Below are 20,035 nucleotides of genomic sequence, written 5' to 3'. Positions count from 1 at the left end.
TTTTTTTATGAGAAATACCTAATTAATAAACAAGATTATATACATATAATAGAGAGAGAAGCACTTTGATGTGGAAAAAATATAAATAATTGAATATTAAATTTAATTATTTAGATAGAATGATTATTAAATATATAGTTACTATACACTTTATTTATGTTCTCATTATGATTTGAGACTCAAACTTGGACTATTTTACAATATGAGACCCAAACTTTACAACATGCTCAAATTTTAAAATGTGACATGACAATTAAAATTAAAATTAATGACAAGTGATATTAAATTGATAAACTTAAAGTTATTTAGTCCAAAGAAATATATGATATGATTAAAAAAAATATAAATTAGAGTATTTGTAAGGCACATTTCAAAGTTTGAAATTTAGGCACATTTCAAAGTTTAAAATTTAGGCACATTTCAAAGTTTAAAATTTATAAAAATAAAAAAACACGAAAAAATATTATTAAATTTGTTAATATATATAATTAAATATTTTATTTTTTAACTTTATTTATGCATAAAATATATATAAATCATTTTTTTATTAATTATATTGAAAAAAAGTAGAGGATGAGATCATTTATACCTCCCTAATACTATTAATTATACTTATAAAAATAATATAATCTTATTGATTATTATATATTATTTTTTGTTTTATAATTTAATTAAATGATGAATAATATTATTTATTAATATATATTATTTTTTGTTTTATATTTATTTTGTTACAGTTAATAAATAAATATAATTCACATACAAATTTATATGATAATTAATTTATGTATTTAATTAAAATTTTATTAATCTTTAAATATAATAATTAAAATATTAAATAATAATGATACAATAATTTATAATAATAAATTAATTAAGAAGATATTAATAATTAAATTTTAATTTTAGATTCATATTTTTATTTTAATAAATTAAAAAGATAAAATTATATTTGCATCTTTATATTATATTATTATACCATGTATCAAATATAAAATTATACAATTTATATAAAAGAAATTATAATTCACTAAAAAAGTTGGATTATTTTTTTTAATAACCCATATGTAAAATATTCTAGACAAACAGATGTAATAACCCTTATTTCTTTTTCAATATTATTTTTACATACTTTCTTACCATTTTAGCACAAGATATGATTATTATTATTATTATTATTATTTATTCAGATAAGCAATTAAAATATCTCTGAACAAAAAAATAATAATAATATTTTATCAATGTTAACAAAAAAAAAAATTGTTAAATAGCTAACTTTGGTAGTATATGTCAGTTTTGTCCCCAAATCAATTAAAAGAATAAACTATTACAATGAGACAATTCATCAGCCATAAGAAAACCTTCAAAAATAAATAGAATGATCTAATTGGATAAAACCACAATCAAACAAAACAATCTCTTGGTAAGGTGGGAGAAGGTTTCTCATCCTCACCAAGTGGTAAAATCCTCAAGGCAGATCCTAGGTAGGTGTTTTCTTTGCCGGTTCAATACATTTTCATTGTTTTCTTTCTTTATATCATCGTCTTTGTTAAGGATAATGACAGTATTTGCGAATATAGACTAATTTCTATAAGAAATTTACATAGTTTAAACCACATATATTTAAATTGAGATTATTTTGTATTGATCAAATTAACATTCTATATTTTAATTTTAGTCATTTTTATTAAATAAGGTTCTATCTTTAAATTTTAGGACTCTAATCAGAGTCATCTCGTTTATTTTGGGGGCCATGGGCGATTTAAGATTTTGGGCCTAAATTTTAGAGAAAGAGAGCTGAGTAAAAAGAAATAAAAAACTTAATATTTTTTTTTTATAGTACTGCATATAAAAATTTATATAGAGAGAGTCGATTAGAAAGAAACATGAAACCTAATTTTTTTTTTTATAGTATTGTATAAAAAACAAATTTAGACCTTCTTAATTTTGGGATCTTGGGCGGTAGCTGATCTTGCCCCTCACCCTAATAGTCGGGCCCTGACTCTAATTATTATAATTTTAGTCATTCGAGATTTTACTTTAATCAGGTAATACTTTATTATATAGATTAAAAATTAAAAAGAATAAGTATATTATTTTAGACTATAGCCCTTCACGAACCCCTAAAAATGAAGAAATCGATTGGAGTTGAGAAAAAGGTCCACAAATGGGTATATACCCTTCTTTCTCTTATTTTTTATTTTAAATGTTTTTAATTTATAAATGTAACAAATTAACTAATTAAAAGAATTAAGTGTTACGAGTTAAAATTAAATATATTATTATTCAGTAAAAATTGAAGGAAATACTCAACTTAACTTAAAATGCAACACTTTAAATGAAATTAGCAATTAGCAATTAACAATTCAAAATTGTTAAGTCACTAGTTAGTTGATTACAAACATAACTAATAGTTTTAAATTTTAATTAACTCATAGTGATAACTCAATTAAAAAGAGTTTTACTTAATAAGGATTAATTCCCACTAAAAATATCATAAATTGAAATAGGGTTGGGATTGTGCTAACAAAATTTATTTTAAAACAAAAAAAAATAGTTTTAATATATGTAGTCATACCCTTTGTATCTTTTCTCTACTTGATAAAATGGTATCATTTACTGTCAGAAATTAAATGATCTTAGAAATCTTATATATTAATTATGTTTCTCTTATTTATAACATTAAACATTCGTATTGTTATATATATATTTAACATAAAAGGATAGAAAAAAGGGAAAATAATACTAATGATATAATATATAATTAATAATACTATTAATAAAAATGAGGGCGGTTACAAACCGTATATATTGCCTTACCATATGGTTAAATATTTATAAATTATATATATAGACAGTTTAATAAATGAAATAAACAATAACAATGTTTTATTTTTTTTTAAAGATCATTATTGGGGAAGGCAGCGAAGGAAAGTGTATGATTCTTCACATGGGGATGTTTGGTTATTTATTAGAAAACTTTGGATTAACCAATTAAATATTTATCATGAAAACAGTGCTTCTTGGAATAATAGAATTGGAGATGCTTTTATTTAACTAATATTGAAATTTAAAAAGATAATTAATGAAATTTCTTTTAAGATCCACACACTTTATTTATTTATTTATTATATAATTATTGGTTTTATAAATAAATATAATAGGGTAATTTAATATCAATAATAATATTTAAGATAACAAAATATCACATATTCAATTTATAATTAAAATTCCTTAAGTTAGAACGAATTAATTAATGTGAAATTGCACTAACTTCTTATAATTAAAAAAATAAATTAAATAAATATACGAGTTGATGATAATACATGTGCATGATTTAAACAAATATTTTGAGTTTTAAATGTTTTGGAATAATTTTGATATATTTAAAGAAAGTATTAGGTTTGAGGAGAAGTCTATATATACATTTGATACCATCATTATAGAACTTCAATTTTGTCCTTTTTTTCCTTTTTTTAATTTGTACAACTACACACATTCATGAACTCTAATTTAAGTCATTTTTATATATAATTTAATTTTAGATATTTGATCTAAAATATAATAATGATATGTGATTGTTTTTATCTCAAACTTGTATTTTTTAGAATACTATTAATAAAATCTTATTTTATTATAGAAATTAGATAGGTAGCAAATAAACAACAATTGTAAAGGCAAAACCTCTAAAATAATTAATAATAAATCTAATCTTTATGTAGCCGTCACATTTATACCATATATATATTTATATATTTAAATTCACTACTTTCAATGAAATTCACCCAAATACAATGGGCTAATAATGCTGTTTTCAAATGAGTTAATGCATGTCCATCTCATTTTTATATGATGATTTTAGTCAATGCTTTTAATTCTTTGTTTTTTTTTTGTTTTTTTATTAAGACTACAAGCTTTATAAACATTTTATAATAGATTTATAAAAAAAAAAAATAGACAATTTCATTATGGAATGAGCATAGACCAATCTCTCCAAATTGTTTTAAGAGCCAACTCTTGCACATAGTTTTATGAGCCTATTGAATAAAGGAGAAAAATGTAAGAAAAAGGTAACCTCTTTAGGGCATTTATAACCGGATCCTTAAAATGTGTTCTATCTCTATTATGAAAATAAATAATATAAAAGTTGTAAAAAAATGTTTTATCAAATTCCCTATCCTTATAATTTTTTAAAGATGGTGAATAGTGAATCTTTATATTTAGGGATTACTGTAGCATCCCTAAATAATAAAATAATATATTTTCTCTTTCATTAATATTTAAATATATATGAATAAGTAATTAAGTGGTTGAGGTGGTTGAAAAGTTGGTTATTTTAATAAATATTTAAATGATATATGGATAAGGATAAGGAAGCTGATGTAAAATAATTTATATTTTGATTCTCTAAAATAGGGATATTATTATTTTATATTATTTTTAGGGATACAAAATAGGGAAGCTGATCCAAATGCCCTTAAACACTACTTACACTAACCAAAAAATCATTTTAAAATTAACCCAACAAATTTAGTTATTTGATTTTTGATTAATCTTATTAAAAACATCATAAATTAAAATATGAGTGCGGGATAAAAAAAAAATTTAACCCAAGTTGAGTGCAAATATCATTTGCTATTTGGCTGTCATTTCTTCAACTTTAATTATATATGCTAACATTTCTAATTGCTTGAATGTGTTTACACACTAAGGAGCCTTTTGAATATATTATGATTACACTAATAAATAACACACAAGATATCATAATTGATATTCATTTTCTTTCAGTCTGGTCACGATTGATTAATCCAACTCAATTTTAAGCTTGTTAAAATGTGATAAAAGAAAATTATTGTCTAAAATAATTTTATAGTCTTTGTAATTAGTAATTCTCTGTAGTTTCAATTAGTTTTGACTTCACTCATATAAAAGGGTCAGCATCTTTTTGCTATTTTTATTCTGTTATAAAGGCCAAATAAATTATGAACACAAATTTATCATACATTATGGTAATAATTGGACAAAAGAAATATAAATGATAATATGTGTAACAATGAATTCAAAATGATAAATTAGTAAAAACACAAATATCATAGAAAAAAAAAAAAGAATAGTCACGAGATACTTAAGACACTCACATTAAGTAAGTTGAAAGAAATAATCTTGACTATGTATGATTATATTAAATTATATATATATATATATATATATATATATATATAGAAAGATTGTATTGAATTGTTATTTATGTTATATAGATTATGTCTATTATACCGACATTATAATTGATATATAAGGAAACTAAATAATATAATTTTGATATTATCACAATTTATAATATTGTGATAATATTTTACAAATATATTATATTATACTCTAACATCTCTACTCAAACTCACGATGTAACAACAATTAACATTGAGAATTTGATAGTTAGAAAACGAGAGCGCGAACAATAAGAAGTTACGCTTCATTTTTAATCTTATTCTCTTTCTTCTCTTATTTTCTCTCTTTTGTTCAATCCATTGATCATCCACCAAAATAACAGTTCTTCTTCGATTCAGACCAACCAAAATTAACAACCAAACCAAAACTAATCAAACCAAGTTTCACAAACTTCTCCAAAAACCAAACTGAAATCAACAACCCACGACAACCAAACCAAACTTTACAAACTTAGGGAAAACCCAAACCAAATTCAACTCACTACTCTCAACAACAACCAAAACCAAAATGAAGATTCTCAAATTCTTTTAAAAATCAACAACTCACAACAATCAAACCAAAACCAATCTAAATATCTAAAAAGAAAAGACATTAAAAATATAATAATAAATTATTAGAGCTCTCCATCAATGGCTAAGGTAACCATTGATGGAGGCAGCGGAAGACTAACACTTGATTGACTCAAGATCGATAACAAGACTCTAATACTATGTTAAACTAAAGATAGAAAGATTGTATTGAATTGTTATTTATGGTTACAAAGATTATGTCTATTATACCGACATTATAATTGACATATAAAGAAACTAAATAATATAATGTTGATATTATCACAATTTATAATATTGTGATAATATCTTACAAATATATTACATTATACTCTAATATATATATATATATATATATATATATATCCAAAATTCTAATCTAGGTATACAATGAAGTTTAATTTTAAAAGTGTCTGAATTGTCGGGTTGAGAGTTTTGGTTAATTTGGATATATATTTGAGAGTAAATGAATACTTTGATTGAATTTTGGGTTGACCCTCCCATAAACTTAAAACGGTTAAAAATAAAAATAAAAATATTATATGTATGTTTTGAACTTGCAACCTAACAAAAACAAATATAATCATTTAACCAACTAGACTAATATAAGACTTTATATTTTAAATTCAACACCAAATTTTAATAATATAAGTTTAATTTTTTAACTAACTAATATATATATATATATATATAATGATGTTCAATTTTAAAAAGTGTCTGGATTGTTGGGTCGAGAGCTATGGTTAATTTGAATATATATGTGAGAGTAAATGAATATTTGGGTCGGATTTTATGTTGACCTGCCCATAAACTTAAAACGGTTAAAAAATAATATTAAAAATATTATATGTATGTTTCAAACTTGCAACATAACAAAAACAAGTACAATTCTTTAACAAGTGTGATTGAGATGTGTTTTGCCGAGAAATAATAGGCCGATATCAATTGAAAGTGGTTAAAATTATGAATCAAATATTTGATTGACTAGAGTGTGAGGTCACGATGTTAAATGTTAAAAATATGAATCAAATATTTAATTGACCAAAGTGAAAGTGTATGGTTACAAGATAAAATATTTATTCGGAACAAATATATGATGATATATCTGACCAGATAAATTATTTTACCGAAATGAATAAAATGTGGAATAAGAATGTTTTATTTTTATTTTAATATAATATTCGTAATTTATTAAGAATTTTAAATATAGAATACATATTATTATTATTATTATTTTATATTTTTACTCATGTGAATTGTACGAAATTTTTCTTATATAAATTTTAACATCAAAATCCTTCAATATTTCTCTTAGTTATTTCAATTAAAATAAATACATCAATCACCAATTTTCAAAATTTCCCCATTAGGTTAGCACTTACACTATTCGATTTGGTTATAAGATCAATTTAATATATTTGGTCAGTTTTAATAATTTTGGTTATAATACTTAATAAATAATTCGAACTTTAATCTTTTTATTTAGAGTTATTTAGCTATGATTTTTTAAGTTGAGTTTTATATAAACGACATGTTTTATTTATTCATATTAATTTTTATTTTTTTATATAAAACATTTAGAAAAATAAAAAATAAATTTAAAGTTAAATTATTTTAAACTAATTTTTGATGGATAAATGCAGTAACTGTACTAGAGTGAATGATATGTCACCACATCATTTTGGAGGAGTGAATGATGTGTTACCACATCACTAGTTGAAAAAAGAATAAATAATGAAAAGAGAGAGAAGAGAGAGAAAAATTATTATTTTTTCTTTAATCTTTAATTAACTCCATCGTCATTCATTTTCTCACATTCCCTTCTCAATCATTTCTCTAAAGAAAAATTATGATAAAATTATATGATTTTTTATATATAGTATATACTATATTGAAAATTTATATTATTATAAAATATAATTTTAAAACTCTTATAAAATATTAAAAATAAATTTTATTAATAATTTATATATTTAAGTGTGATTATTAGGTTCAAATTGGATGGAATCAAACTATCACAATATAGACATAAATATAATTATACCATCTCTATTAATTACCGATGAAAAAAATAAAATTTAATCCCAAAACTCGAAAATATATTATATTAAATATATATTCTTATAGATGTGAATAAAATAAAAATTAGAAATGTTTTTATAAAATGAAAATAAGAGAGAGAATATTTCCTTTTAAATTAAGCGGAAGATTCCCGCCAAAATAAGAATTGGAATTGGCGGGAAAGTTAAATCTCCTTCTCTCAAGAAACCATAACGAAATCTGTACATTTCCTCCCTCTCTCAGCTGCCGTTCAATTGTTGATTTGGCTAAAAGCCCTATCGAATCGGAGAGATTTTCATGGACGGAATTTCAGGTAAAAGTATTCTTTGTGATTACATTAAGCTTGATCTAGAGGTCCAAGAGTTGAATAAAATGGTACATATTATGACCAGATGTTCTAGAATCTGATACTTGATCATGATGTCTGGATCTAGATCCTGTTTGCTGATAATCAATCGCAGCTGAAATGATATCTATCTGGAATTCCCTAGTTTAGACGATGATACTGTGTTTTAAAAAAATTCGTACAGGATTTCAGAATCGATGAACTAAACGTAATGAATGTACCAGTGAGGTTTATAGAGATGATTAATTTATCATTTGACAGGAGAGCTATACCAAGTAAGACTTCTATTCATATCATAATCTGATGTTTCTTTAGAAGTTATTGGTTTTCAAATCACATTGAAAAATATTGTTTGTTCTTCAAATTACTGTTGTAGAAGCCTTCCAAATCTCAATATTCATTACTTGTTCAGGAAAACTTCATATTCGGTTGATTTATTATCGCCTTTTGCATGTCCTCGAAAATTGTTACAATTAGATGTTTATACATGTTAGTGACATTTAATTGTAATATACTTGATCACCTAACACTTTAAGCTCTTCTGAAGCAAGATCAATAGCTTTGAGAAAGTAAAAACTTGCAAATAATAGAAATCAAATAAAAAAGGTATATAAGTGCTGATTACAGAAGTTCCTGAAAGTTGAAACTTTTTGTTGTTGTTGTAATTTATACTATGTATAATACAACCATTGTCCAACCTATACAATAGAAGAAAATACAATAATCCTCTATGACATTCAAGATCAACTTAACCCCCAACAACAAACAGAAGAAAATTGCAAGCATATGTTTGTTGTGCAAAATGCACATACTGAAGATGCCTGCTAGATATCCTAAATAGAATCCAGAGGGCTTTAAAAGCATAAGTGTTGAGTTAGGGTATATATATATTAGTAAATTAAGCTGTTACTGGTGCTCGCTTGAGCACCAAAACTTGATGGGAGGAGTTCTGCTTCTGGGAAGGAGTTGTTGGATGGCACATTCAACAGTAGGTCTTGATCTGAACATTCTTCGGCAAAATGGTGAGAGTCGAACTGAAGTGAGTTGTTATCTGGAGGTAAAGAGAAGAGGCTTCTTGGACTGAAACAGCCTCCATCCTCATTCATTGCCTCTTTTCTGTCATGAAAGGTCTTAGTCATCATCATCCTTTTAGGGCTCTTCATTGAAATCTTTAATCCTGAAACAAATCATCCATCGATAATCATTCTTTTTTTTTTTTCTTATGAAAAATAACCATCAACAATGGTTTTAATGACAACATCAAATAAGACCAACAACCTCTTCTTCCTTTGACTCATTCCAACAAGTATTTGATATGTAGTTTTACAAAACATATTCGAAGGTTTCAAATTAAAGGAAGACCATGTACATAATCTAGAATGTACAACCTATGTTGTTTTATCCCTCATTTTAGTCAACATTAGCCCACTTGAAAGTACTTTTTCTCATATGAATGACGTGCATCCATATGAGATCACTTTGAAAATAGAACTTAGTTATTGACAGATTCAAGAATTTATTGGTTGTTTCTCACTAAATCTTAACTCAGAGACGTAAGAAAACTAACCTGAACAATTTACCATTTGGTTTTCCCTTGTTCTCTTTCCATTTGTAGAATTACCCGGTTGATCAAAATTATCTCCCATAGGAACTCCTGAATCTCCATATCTACCTTTGCATTTCACATTCTATAGCCAAAACCAAAAAACATTCATTATTAAACCCCCAAAATAATGCCCTATACATCATTGCTACAAGTATATTTCTTTAATAATAATAATAAAAGCATTCAAACCTTAAGCAAATTATATCTTTCCAACCAATTTGATTTCGACAAATTAGTTAGAGCAAGTGCCTTGAGTTTCCTGCATTCCTCTGGCATCACCCCAGGAAGTTGAAGTTCGAAAACTCCTTCTGCAAGAAGCTTCCTGAAGGACGATATGTTCTCCTTGAATTGACAGCTTGTGAACATGCCCTGTAAGCTGTAAGAACACAGAAAAGGATCTGTAAATAACCTAAGATCAAATAAGTCCCTAAAAACAAAAGAAGAATTCATCATCTTGCAGAAACCTATGGGGAAAGCCTGCGGTGTCTAGTGAAGGAAGGAATTTCAGTAGCTGCTGTTGTTCTTCGCTTGAAAATTCTTGTGAGAACACATCGAAGTTAAGAACATCCTGAACCGTAAAAAGCAATATTATGCTAAGTGCCCCAACTTAGCAGTGGTGATTATGTAAAACATACTCACAGTGAGGTCTAGAGAAAGTAATGGTGAATTATGATTTCCCAGAATATATGATTTCTCATGTTGTTGAGTCTTATCCCTGCAATAATATGAACAACAATTAAATATTAAAGACTTGTTTTTTTTGTTTATTGCAAATGAGATTAATATAAACCTTTTTGTATGTTCTAATTGTAAGATATTTGCAGTATTCTTATTCAATTTCTCATTTCTATGAACAACAACAGAAGGCATATAAGACTCCGAAAGCGAGCTGGCTTCGGATTCCTCCTCCTTAACCGAATTTGGATGACGAATCAACATACTCCCATGTCCAATCTCAACCGACACCATTGGTGTATCACTCTCAATTAACAATTCCTCTTCCGAAGAAACTGACAAATGCGAAGACTGCTGTTCGTGTAAGATTGTATAAAGATCTTTAGTCAATTTCTCAACCGAAGATGCCTTTGGTCTTCCCACACAAGTCCTCTTCTTCGATGGTACCATCTTTTCCCATACAACTGACTGCATTTGCCCTAAAAAAAAGGATAAAAACCGTCATTTGGTCCCATTTAGAAACACTTGTTTACTCTTAGTTTGAACACTTTTTTAGTTTTTGTTAAGCATATCATCCGAATTCATAAATTTATTAACGTTTTCTCGCCCTGCATCCATTTCCAGATACAATAACATAATCAAAACCGACCTCCAAAGGTCTCAGGATTGGATATGGCAGAGACCGAGCTCGACCTATTGCTAACATTCTCTTCGTCGTCGGAACGTGCCCCACCACCCCCACCCCCACCACGGTTATAACAACCAGGTACGACATTCAACTTCCTTTTGGGAAACTTGATTTCGTTTAAGTTGTTCTTAAACGTCAACCTAGAATGATCATCGACGACGATAATGTCGTCGATGATGTCAGCCCTAGCATGAAGAGGTGTGTAGTTTGCTAGAGTTCCTTTTGTTCTCCAACGTGATCCACAGGCATTACAAAGAACTGGCTTCTCTGGCGGACCATTACGCCAGAGAGGAGTGCCTGCGTTTTGCCACATTTCAAAAAAGAGTTTACATTAAGCAGGATGAACTAAACAAAACAAGACAAAACATATGAAAATAAAATAAAATCAAACTGATTTATAGATCCAAACAAGAGTTTATCAGTTAGAACTCATAACATCAATTCAAGGGTCTTCTTCTTCTTGTTGGTTCTTTTTCATCATCATCAACAACATCATCATCTTTGTGTTATTTACAGTAAAATAAAGTCATAAGAACTGAAACATATGAAGAGACTCACTTGAGACACCACAGTGACAGCAAGGTCCTTGCTTGCCCATCTCTCTTCTTTCCAAGAAGAAGCTAATTTTACTTTAGAAAAATGTAAAAAAAAATGAAAAATGAAGATTGTTGGATGCCCTAATAAGAACAGAAGAGGTGGGTTTGGGCCGGAGAAGAAACCCCTATAGAGAATTTGGTTGATGTTAAAAGTAGGTAACAGAGGAGGAAAAGGGGTAAAGAGTAAGTGGGGGATGAAGAAATCTAGAGAGTAGTGAAAGGTAGGAAGAAGAAATCTGCAATATCTTTAGGGAAGGAGAAGAAGAAGACCATTGGAGGAAGGAATCTAATAAATGGTTGGGAAAGGAAGGTGAAGAAATGGGGGAAGAGAAAGAGAAGGGGTTGAGTTTTCTGTCTCTATTGAATTTCACCTCCTCTCCATCTCTCTTTCTTTGTTTCTTATTATTATAATATTTATTAATCATTTAAAAAATATATTTATTTATATATTTTCAAACCCAACAATAACAATTTTATTATAAATAAATTTAGATCTAAACTAAAGTTATAATAATTAAGGATATAAACCTATTATATAATTATAATGGGCTTCACAAGCCATGCCCATTGTCTCTTCTTAAATGTTCACTATTGAATTTTTGCTCTTTGTTTAAAAAGGAAAATTAAAATATATTGGGTTGTTTTTGTTTTATTAAAATAATATAGAGATATATAATAATTTAATATTAAATTAATTGTATTTAATTCAAATGTTTCAATTCAAATGATATAGGACGTTTTAAGTTAAAGTAATTTTATAAAATGTTTAATATTTTAGTTTAAGTAATAAGATATCTTATTTTTTAATTAATAGATTAAATATTAAAAATAAACTAAATTTAAGTTAAAATATTATAAAATTAACATTTTTTTTATTGAGATAAAGAGATTTTAATATTAATCATATTATGGAAAATAAGTGTAATAATTTAGAAAATTGGATGTAAAATTCCAATGGCTATCTATTATTCTTCTATTAGGCACAGATAAATAGATAGAAAATTAATGAATTGACTTTATTTATTTATTTTATTTATTCTCTCTCCTCTTTCTCATCTATCTAACCTTTATTTTATTTCTCTTTCACATATGAACACACACTTCTTTATAAAAAGAATTAAAGAAAAATGGGTACAAAACCTGAGTGTATTTGGTGACATGATGTTGATAAATTAAATTATTTAGTGGAACTTTCTTCATGGAGTTATGCTAAAGTGACAGTGATATAATTAACAACACTGGTCACCCCAGATAAAACCAGGATAATTATGAGATGTTAATTAAAAACAATATATATATATATCGAAACAGTCATTAAGAGTAATAACTATTATTAATTTTCAATAAACAAATTCCTTTTATTAAAATAATAATAATTTTATTTTATAAAAATAAAATTATGTTTTTGTTTATGGGTAGAGGATCGTGATTCGCATGACACCCAATTGAGCTTTGGGATTAGTCCACGTGGAAGAATCACTTAGATTAGTCTGTGACTTCACCAACTATAGGTTTTGAAAATAAAATTAATAAATTAAGATTGTACCATTTTATATTATTTTTTAATTAAGGTTGGAACTTGAGATTTCTTTTTCAAAATGCCATTAAATTTTAAAGAGTTATGAGGTAAATAACTCAAAAACAAAAAAGATATGAGATTACAATCATAGAAAATTCTTAGGTACAAATTAAAAAAAAATATAGAAAATGGGCATATGTGAATAGGGAATGTTATTACTTAAAGTTAATCGGGTTAATTAGATTTTTTTTTCTTTTTTCAATAAGATACATTTTTTATAAGTAAAATTAACAGTTACAAAGTGAAATTCAATCAAATCACACTTAAGAAGTATACTAGAAAAATGTCAATTTAAAACAGTCATTATATATAACAAACAAATTCATAAGATTCCAATCAAAATTAATACTTAGGTAAAACATGGTCCTCACAAGACATACAATCATTTCTGTATATAAAAAGACTTAATGGATTTTTTAAATAATAAATAAAAATAGAGGTGTTTATCATTTATAAAACAATTAATTTGAGATTTGATGTAATATAATACTCAAATTTTAACTATTTTCTTTCTTTATTAGCAAATTCTCTTTAAAAACTGGAAAGTTATGCTAACTTTCTCAACATTTCTTACCAATCAACCAGAAATGATTATTTGTTTGTTTCCCTAAATGTTATGTTCATTAAATATTATTACTATATAATTTAATTTATTTATTTGACTTTCTCTATATTAATAATTATTAGCAAGATTGTTAAATCTTTCTCAATAAATTTTTGTATTTTAAATATTGTTTTTATTATTTAATAATTATATTTTGTTTAACTGTTTAGATTTTGTAATGATATTTTGATTCATAAGCAATTATTTATGTGTATCACTTCACTTTAAATATTTATTTACTATATAAGAAAAATTATAACATAAATTATAAAAAAAAATGTATAGGAGAACAATGAAATTGAATTCTCACTATATTTTAATTGGTGGTGCTAATTTTTAAAAATTATATATATATATAATATAATATTACAAATAAGTCCTCTCTAGCTAATTAATTCTCATTAAAAAGAACACGTCCAAATGGAGCAATTGGGTGATAGTTGGTCAAGTTTGATTAAAGATACTTTTCCCTTCTTTATTTTTTAATATTTTTTCTTCTAAATAAATTAAATCATTTTTATGATTACAAAGTTTAAACTTTTAACCCCTATTTATTGCTAACCAAGTCTTGAAAAATGAGAGAATTTCTCATTGCACCATCACTATTTAATAAATATAGTAAGAAAAAAAAAATCAATTTTAACTTTGTTAGTTAAAATATTTTTTATGTCTTAACTTTTATTTTAATTTAAAACGTTTTAAATGAGAAATGAAACATTTGATCTCTTAGATATCATACTTGTTGTTTGAACTATCTGAGTTGATATTTCTCTAAAATATTAAAGATTTATTTCGTTTTTCAATTCAAAATTCTTTATTTAAAAATAAATAAATTATTATTATATATTAATACTTTAATATTTTTATTCCAAACAATTTTTTTAAATATTTTAATAAATAAATTTATTTAAATAAACTCTTGATATAACATGAATTTCAAAAATAATTATAAAAATAAATTATAATGATAAAATAAAGTAAATATATTTTAATATTTAAAATGTAATGATATAAAGCAAAGAAATTATCAATTATTAATCCAAATAATTCACATCAAATTGGGGACTTATAAATGACACTCTATTTGCTCTAATCTATTGTTTTGGAATTTCTCATATTTTCATTGTTTTATTTTTATTTTTATAAAGTATTCTACTATTTAATTTGTGAATCTTTGTTTGGTTATTAAATTTTGTAATGTTATTTTAAAATTTGTATATACAACTTCTTTTTCATGTATATCTTTACTTTTGAATAAATGAAAAAAAAGTCAGACAATCTATTCAATTTTTTAAATCAATTATATAGTTGGATTTTTCAGACTAAAGAAAATTAATGCATGGGCTGCTAAGGAAAAAAATAAATGAAGGCTGCTCTTTTAATTGATTATAGAAATTATGAGTAATAATTACATGACATCGCACTTATTTTTATTTTTATTAATATTTCCATTTTAATTTATTGACAACTTTAGTTATTTTATTGATTATAGAAATTATTGTTTGATTTTTTTTTTTTTATTAATATTTCCATTTTATTTTGATTTTTGTAAGAACTACTTTACTTGTCAAAAGAACCCTTACAAATGAGCATGTTTGATTATTTTTAAAACACATCATTATATATTTTAATTATTAAATTAATACTCTGATTTTATTTTTATTAAATTTAAATATAAAAAACATTTTGATAATTCATCATACAAAAATAATTGTTCATTTTAGCAAACAATTGTATTTTCTTAAATCTACAAATTTTTTTAAAACTCAAGATCAAACATGTTTCAAACAAAATAATTTCTTTAGTGTGACAATTAATTCTAAATATTATTTTTAAATAAGTTAGATGAATCTCAGTTATTTTTAAAAAATATATATATATATAAATATATATTGAATGATAATTAATTTGTCTTCATTATTATTGAAACTAAAATATTGCTAAAAGAATTTTAAAAATAGGAATAAATTTTGTTATTTAAAAGTATATTATTTGACTCATTTAAACGTATCAATTATAAAAATTTATATTAACTTATATACTATTTAAAATTAGAGTATTACAGGTTAACTTTTATACATGTCTTTATTAATATTTATTTTAATTTATTAGTTTTTTCCCTCTTACATACTCATTTTTCATTTTTTATTTTTATCTTTTAATTAGATGTCTCATATTTTTTTTTTTTTTTTTTTTTAAATTATATCTTTCATATCTATTGAAAAGAAATTTATATTTAAAATAAATAAAAGTACTTAAAACAATTATATAATTTGATTTTATTTTATCTTCTCTTTTAGCTAACGATAATAAGAGGTGGATATTAACCCTAACCATAAGTTTATAGGTGCTCGACATTATCCTATTTTTTTCTTAAAATTTATTTTATTCCAAAGATTATTTTTAGAAAGAGAACAAAAAAATAATAAATATTTTAATGTATATAATATTAAAAAAATTAGGATTGTTTCATACATTAAACAATTGACCTTTATATAACACACATAATAGAGATGTTTAAGAATGATAAATGATAAGTTAATGTGATTATATTTGTATCATTAAAAAATTGAATAAACACTAAATTATGCAGTGCACTATAAATAAAGAAAAAAAGGAAACTATTTAATTAAGATTAATAGGAATTTATTAATTAAGTTAATTAAGAAAAACGATTTAATTGATTAACATCGTTTTTGATGATGGGTTGATAATTGAATAAATAAAATTAAGTTTTGCAAATGTTTTATTTGCAGGTAAAGCTCAAGAAGCGCTGACAACAAGTTTACGTCAAAAGCAAAGTTAAAGAAGTGCTAACAACAGAGTTGAAGAAGCGTTAACAGCAGACTTGCTTCAGCAGCCGTCTGAAGAAGCGCTAACAACAACTTTGTTTCAGCAGCAGCGCTAATAGCAGCCGCTGAAGTGCCTGAAGAAGCCAACAACAGTTTTGCGTCAACAGTTGTTCTGTGCTAACAGTAAACTGTCACCTGGTATATAACCATTAGAAAGTCGATACGTATCTACGTATCAAATTCGACCGTTATTATATTTCGAATATAAAAAGCAGCAGAGTACAACGACGAATCCCCCATGTCAATTCACAATCTCTGAATACTTGGATTCTGTTGAAATTAATGTTTTTAATTAAAATTAATATTTTTAATTAATTATGGTATTGATTAGGATAATATTGGAAGGTTATAAGTTATCATATTTAATTCTAAGATAGCGAAAAGATTTTGATTTTTATTATATATTTACCTTGTAATGGGATGATTGGAGAATCACAACAAAATAATAATATTTTTATTTCCTTTTGTAACATTCCTTCGTTATTTTTCTCTTCAACCCAACAAAGTGGTATCAGAGCTTCAAGATCGATCCATGGCGATGCTAGGAGATTCTTGTCCGATACGAGGAGCGCAACTCATTTTCGACGGAAAAGATTATGATTATTGGAGTGTTATGATGAAGACACTCCTAGTCTCACAAGATCTGTGGGATTTGGTGGAGAACGGACACATTGAAGATCAAGATGCCGCAGGATCATCAAATCGTTCATCCGATAAAAAGTTAAAGGAGAACAAAAAGAAAGATGCGAAGGCCTTATTTATTATTCAACAAAGTATTTCTCGTAAGCTTTTTCCAAGAATAATAGGGGTTAATACATCGAAGGAAGCGTGTGATATATTGCAAAAGGAATTTGAAGGGAGCGACAAAATGAAGACAGTGAAGCTCCTGACTCTCAAACGAGAGTTTCAAAATTTAAGGATGAAGGAGAAAGAAACTCTACAAGAGTACTTCTCAAGGGTGATCGAAGTTGTAAATCAAATTAAGTGTCTTGGCGATGACTTGACCGACAAAACGGTTTGCGAGAAGATCTTGATAAGTCTTTCTCCAAAGTATGACAATATGGTGGCCATTATTGAAGAAATGAAAGACCTCTCGTCACTCAGTGTTCACGATTTGATGGGTTCTCTTGAGATGCATGAACAACGGATGAAGCGACATACCGAAGCTTCCCTCGAAAGTGCCTTTCAATCGAAAGTGAGTGTAAAAGAAGATTCTACTGAAAGCTCGAGTAAACGTCAATATTCGCGTGGCGGTGGAAGTTATGGAAGAGGTCGAGGGCGTGGCCGAGGGGGAGGTAGAAACTTCCATAATAACAAATTTTGCAATCATTGTAAAAGATCGGGTCACGTTGAAGAAGACTGTTATCATAAAGGTAAACCTCAATGTTTTAATTGCAAGAGGTTTGGTCATATGCAAAAGGATTGTCGAGATCAAAGAAGAGAGCAGGCCAATTATACCGAGGAGAAAAGGAATTGTGAAAGTGATGGAAGCACATCTTTTGAATGTCAAGCGGCTATTGGAAAAAAATGATAACGAGTGGTATGTTGATAGTGGGTGCAGCAATCACATGACCGGAGATGAGTCAATTTTTTGCAAAATTGACAAGAGTGACACAACTCAGATCACAATGGGTAATGGTGCTGTGGTGAAATCAAATGGAAGAGGTACGATTGCCGTAGATTCAAAGAAAGGTAAATTGCTAATCCATGATGTGTTGTTTTTTCCAGATTTTGCTCAGAATTTGCTGAGTGTTGGGCAACTTATGCAAAATAATCATGCATTGTATTTCGATAATGATTATTGTAAAATTTTTGACAAGAAAAATAATAGAGAGTTGATTGCGGTTGTTAAGATGGAGAGGAATCGAAAATTTTCTCTTAATCTTAAACCTGCAAGTTGTGCATCGATGAAGACCAATGTTGAAGATATGTCATGGTTGTGGCATAAACGACTTGGACATGTGAACTTTGAGAGCTTGAAATTGCTAAGCAGAAAAACTATGGTGTATGGGTTGCCAAATATTGATGACAAACATGATGTTTGCGAGGCATGTGCTCTTGGTAAAATCCATCGAGAGATGTTTCCGAAAGAGAAAGCATGGAGAGCAAAATCATTGTTGGAGCTCGTTCACACTGATATCTGTGGTCCGATGTCCAAAAACTCTCACAGAGGTAACAAATATTTTATCACTTTTATCGACGATTTTACAAGAATGTGTTGGGTCTATTTTTTGAGGCAAAATCAGAAGCACTTTCTGTTTTCAAGAAGTTTCAAAGAATGGCTGAGAGACAAAGTGGTAAGGTGATTAAAAGATTAAAAAGTGATAGAGGAGGAGAATACAACTCGAAGGAGTTCGAGAAATATTGTGAAGATATTGGTCTTGAAAGACAATTGACGACGAGTTATACGCCAGAACAAAATGGCGTTGCTGAGAGGAAGAATCGAACAATTGTCGAGATGGCGAGAACCATGATGAATGCAAAGGGGTTACCATTGACTTTTTGGGCCGAAGCAACCTATACAGCAGTTTATTTGTTGAATCGTTGTCCGACAAAGGCGGTTGAAAACAAGACACCATTCGAGGCATGGTCCGGGGGTAGAAAGTCGTCAGTCAATCACTTGAAAGTGTTCGGATCCATTTGCTATGCTCATATTCCGAAACAAATGAGAAATAAACTTGAAGAAAAAGGTGAAAAATGTATATTCGTTGGCTATAGCACCAAGTCGAAGGGATATCGACTTTTTAGCTTGAAGAAAAATAAGGTGATTGAAAGTCGGGATGTGATCTTTAATGAAAAAGAACTATGGGATTGGAAAGAGAAAGGTGTTGAGGATGTACAGATGCCGGTTTTTGAAGAAGATCGGAGGGAGTCATCTAGACAAGTCAGTGAAAGTGGTTATGAAGAAAGTGAGCATCAACAATCTCCGACAACACAACCCGGGGCGAGTTCATCCATTCCGATCCTTACTCCGGTAAAAATGAGAAATTTGAATGACATATATGCTCGATGTAATTTCTGTGTTGTAGAACCCGAAAGCTTTGAACAAGCTATTCAAGAGGAGATTTGGGTGAAAGCAATGGAAGAAGAAATCAACATGATCGAAAAAAATGAAACTTGGGAGTTAGTAGAGATGCCGAAAGAAAAAGATGTGATTGGGTTGAAGTGGATTTACAAGACGAAAATGAGTCCTGATGGTTCGGTTAAAAAATGCAAGGCAAGATTGGTGGCAAAAGGGTATTCTCAACAACCTG

General features: G+C 26.9%; 1 protein-coding gene across 1 annotated transcript; it reads right to left on the bottom strand.

The window, feature by feature from the left end:
- Positions 1 to 8,745: 8,745 nt before the first annotated feature.
- Positions 8,746 to 12,129, bottom strand: LOC124932221 (GATA transcription factor 26-like). The gene is made up of 8 exons (XM_047472839.1): positions 11,709 to 12,129; positions 11,112 to 11,447; positions 10,578 to 10,941; positions 10,427 to 10,502; positions 10,252 to 10,355; positions 9,977 to 10,163; positions 9,749 to 9,869; positions 8,746 to 9,358 (listed from the first exon to the last, which is right to left on the bottom strand). Exons 1-8 carry the CDS (start codon positions 11,746 to 11,748, stop codon positions 9,072 to 9,074), a joined length of 1,515 nt encoding a protein of 504 aa, XP_047328795.1. The 5' UTR covers positions 11,749 to 12,129; the 3' UTR covers positions 8,746 to 9,071.
- Between the last annotated feature and the right edge of the window lie 7,906 nt (positions 12,130 to 20,035).

This window comes from Impatiens glandulifera, chromosome 3 (assembly GCF_907164915.1).
Source record: "Impatiens glandulifera chromosome 3, dImpGla2.1, whole genome shotgun sequence".
Lineage (NCBI taxonomy): Eukaryota > Viridiplantae > Streptophyta > Magnoliopsida > Ericales > Balsaminaceae > Impatiens > Impatiens glandulifera.
This window is presented reverse-complemented; position numbering and strand designations above follow the sequence as displayed.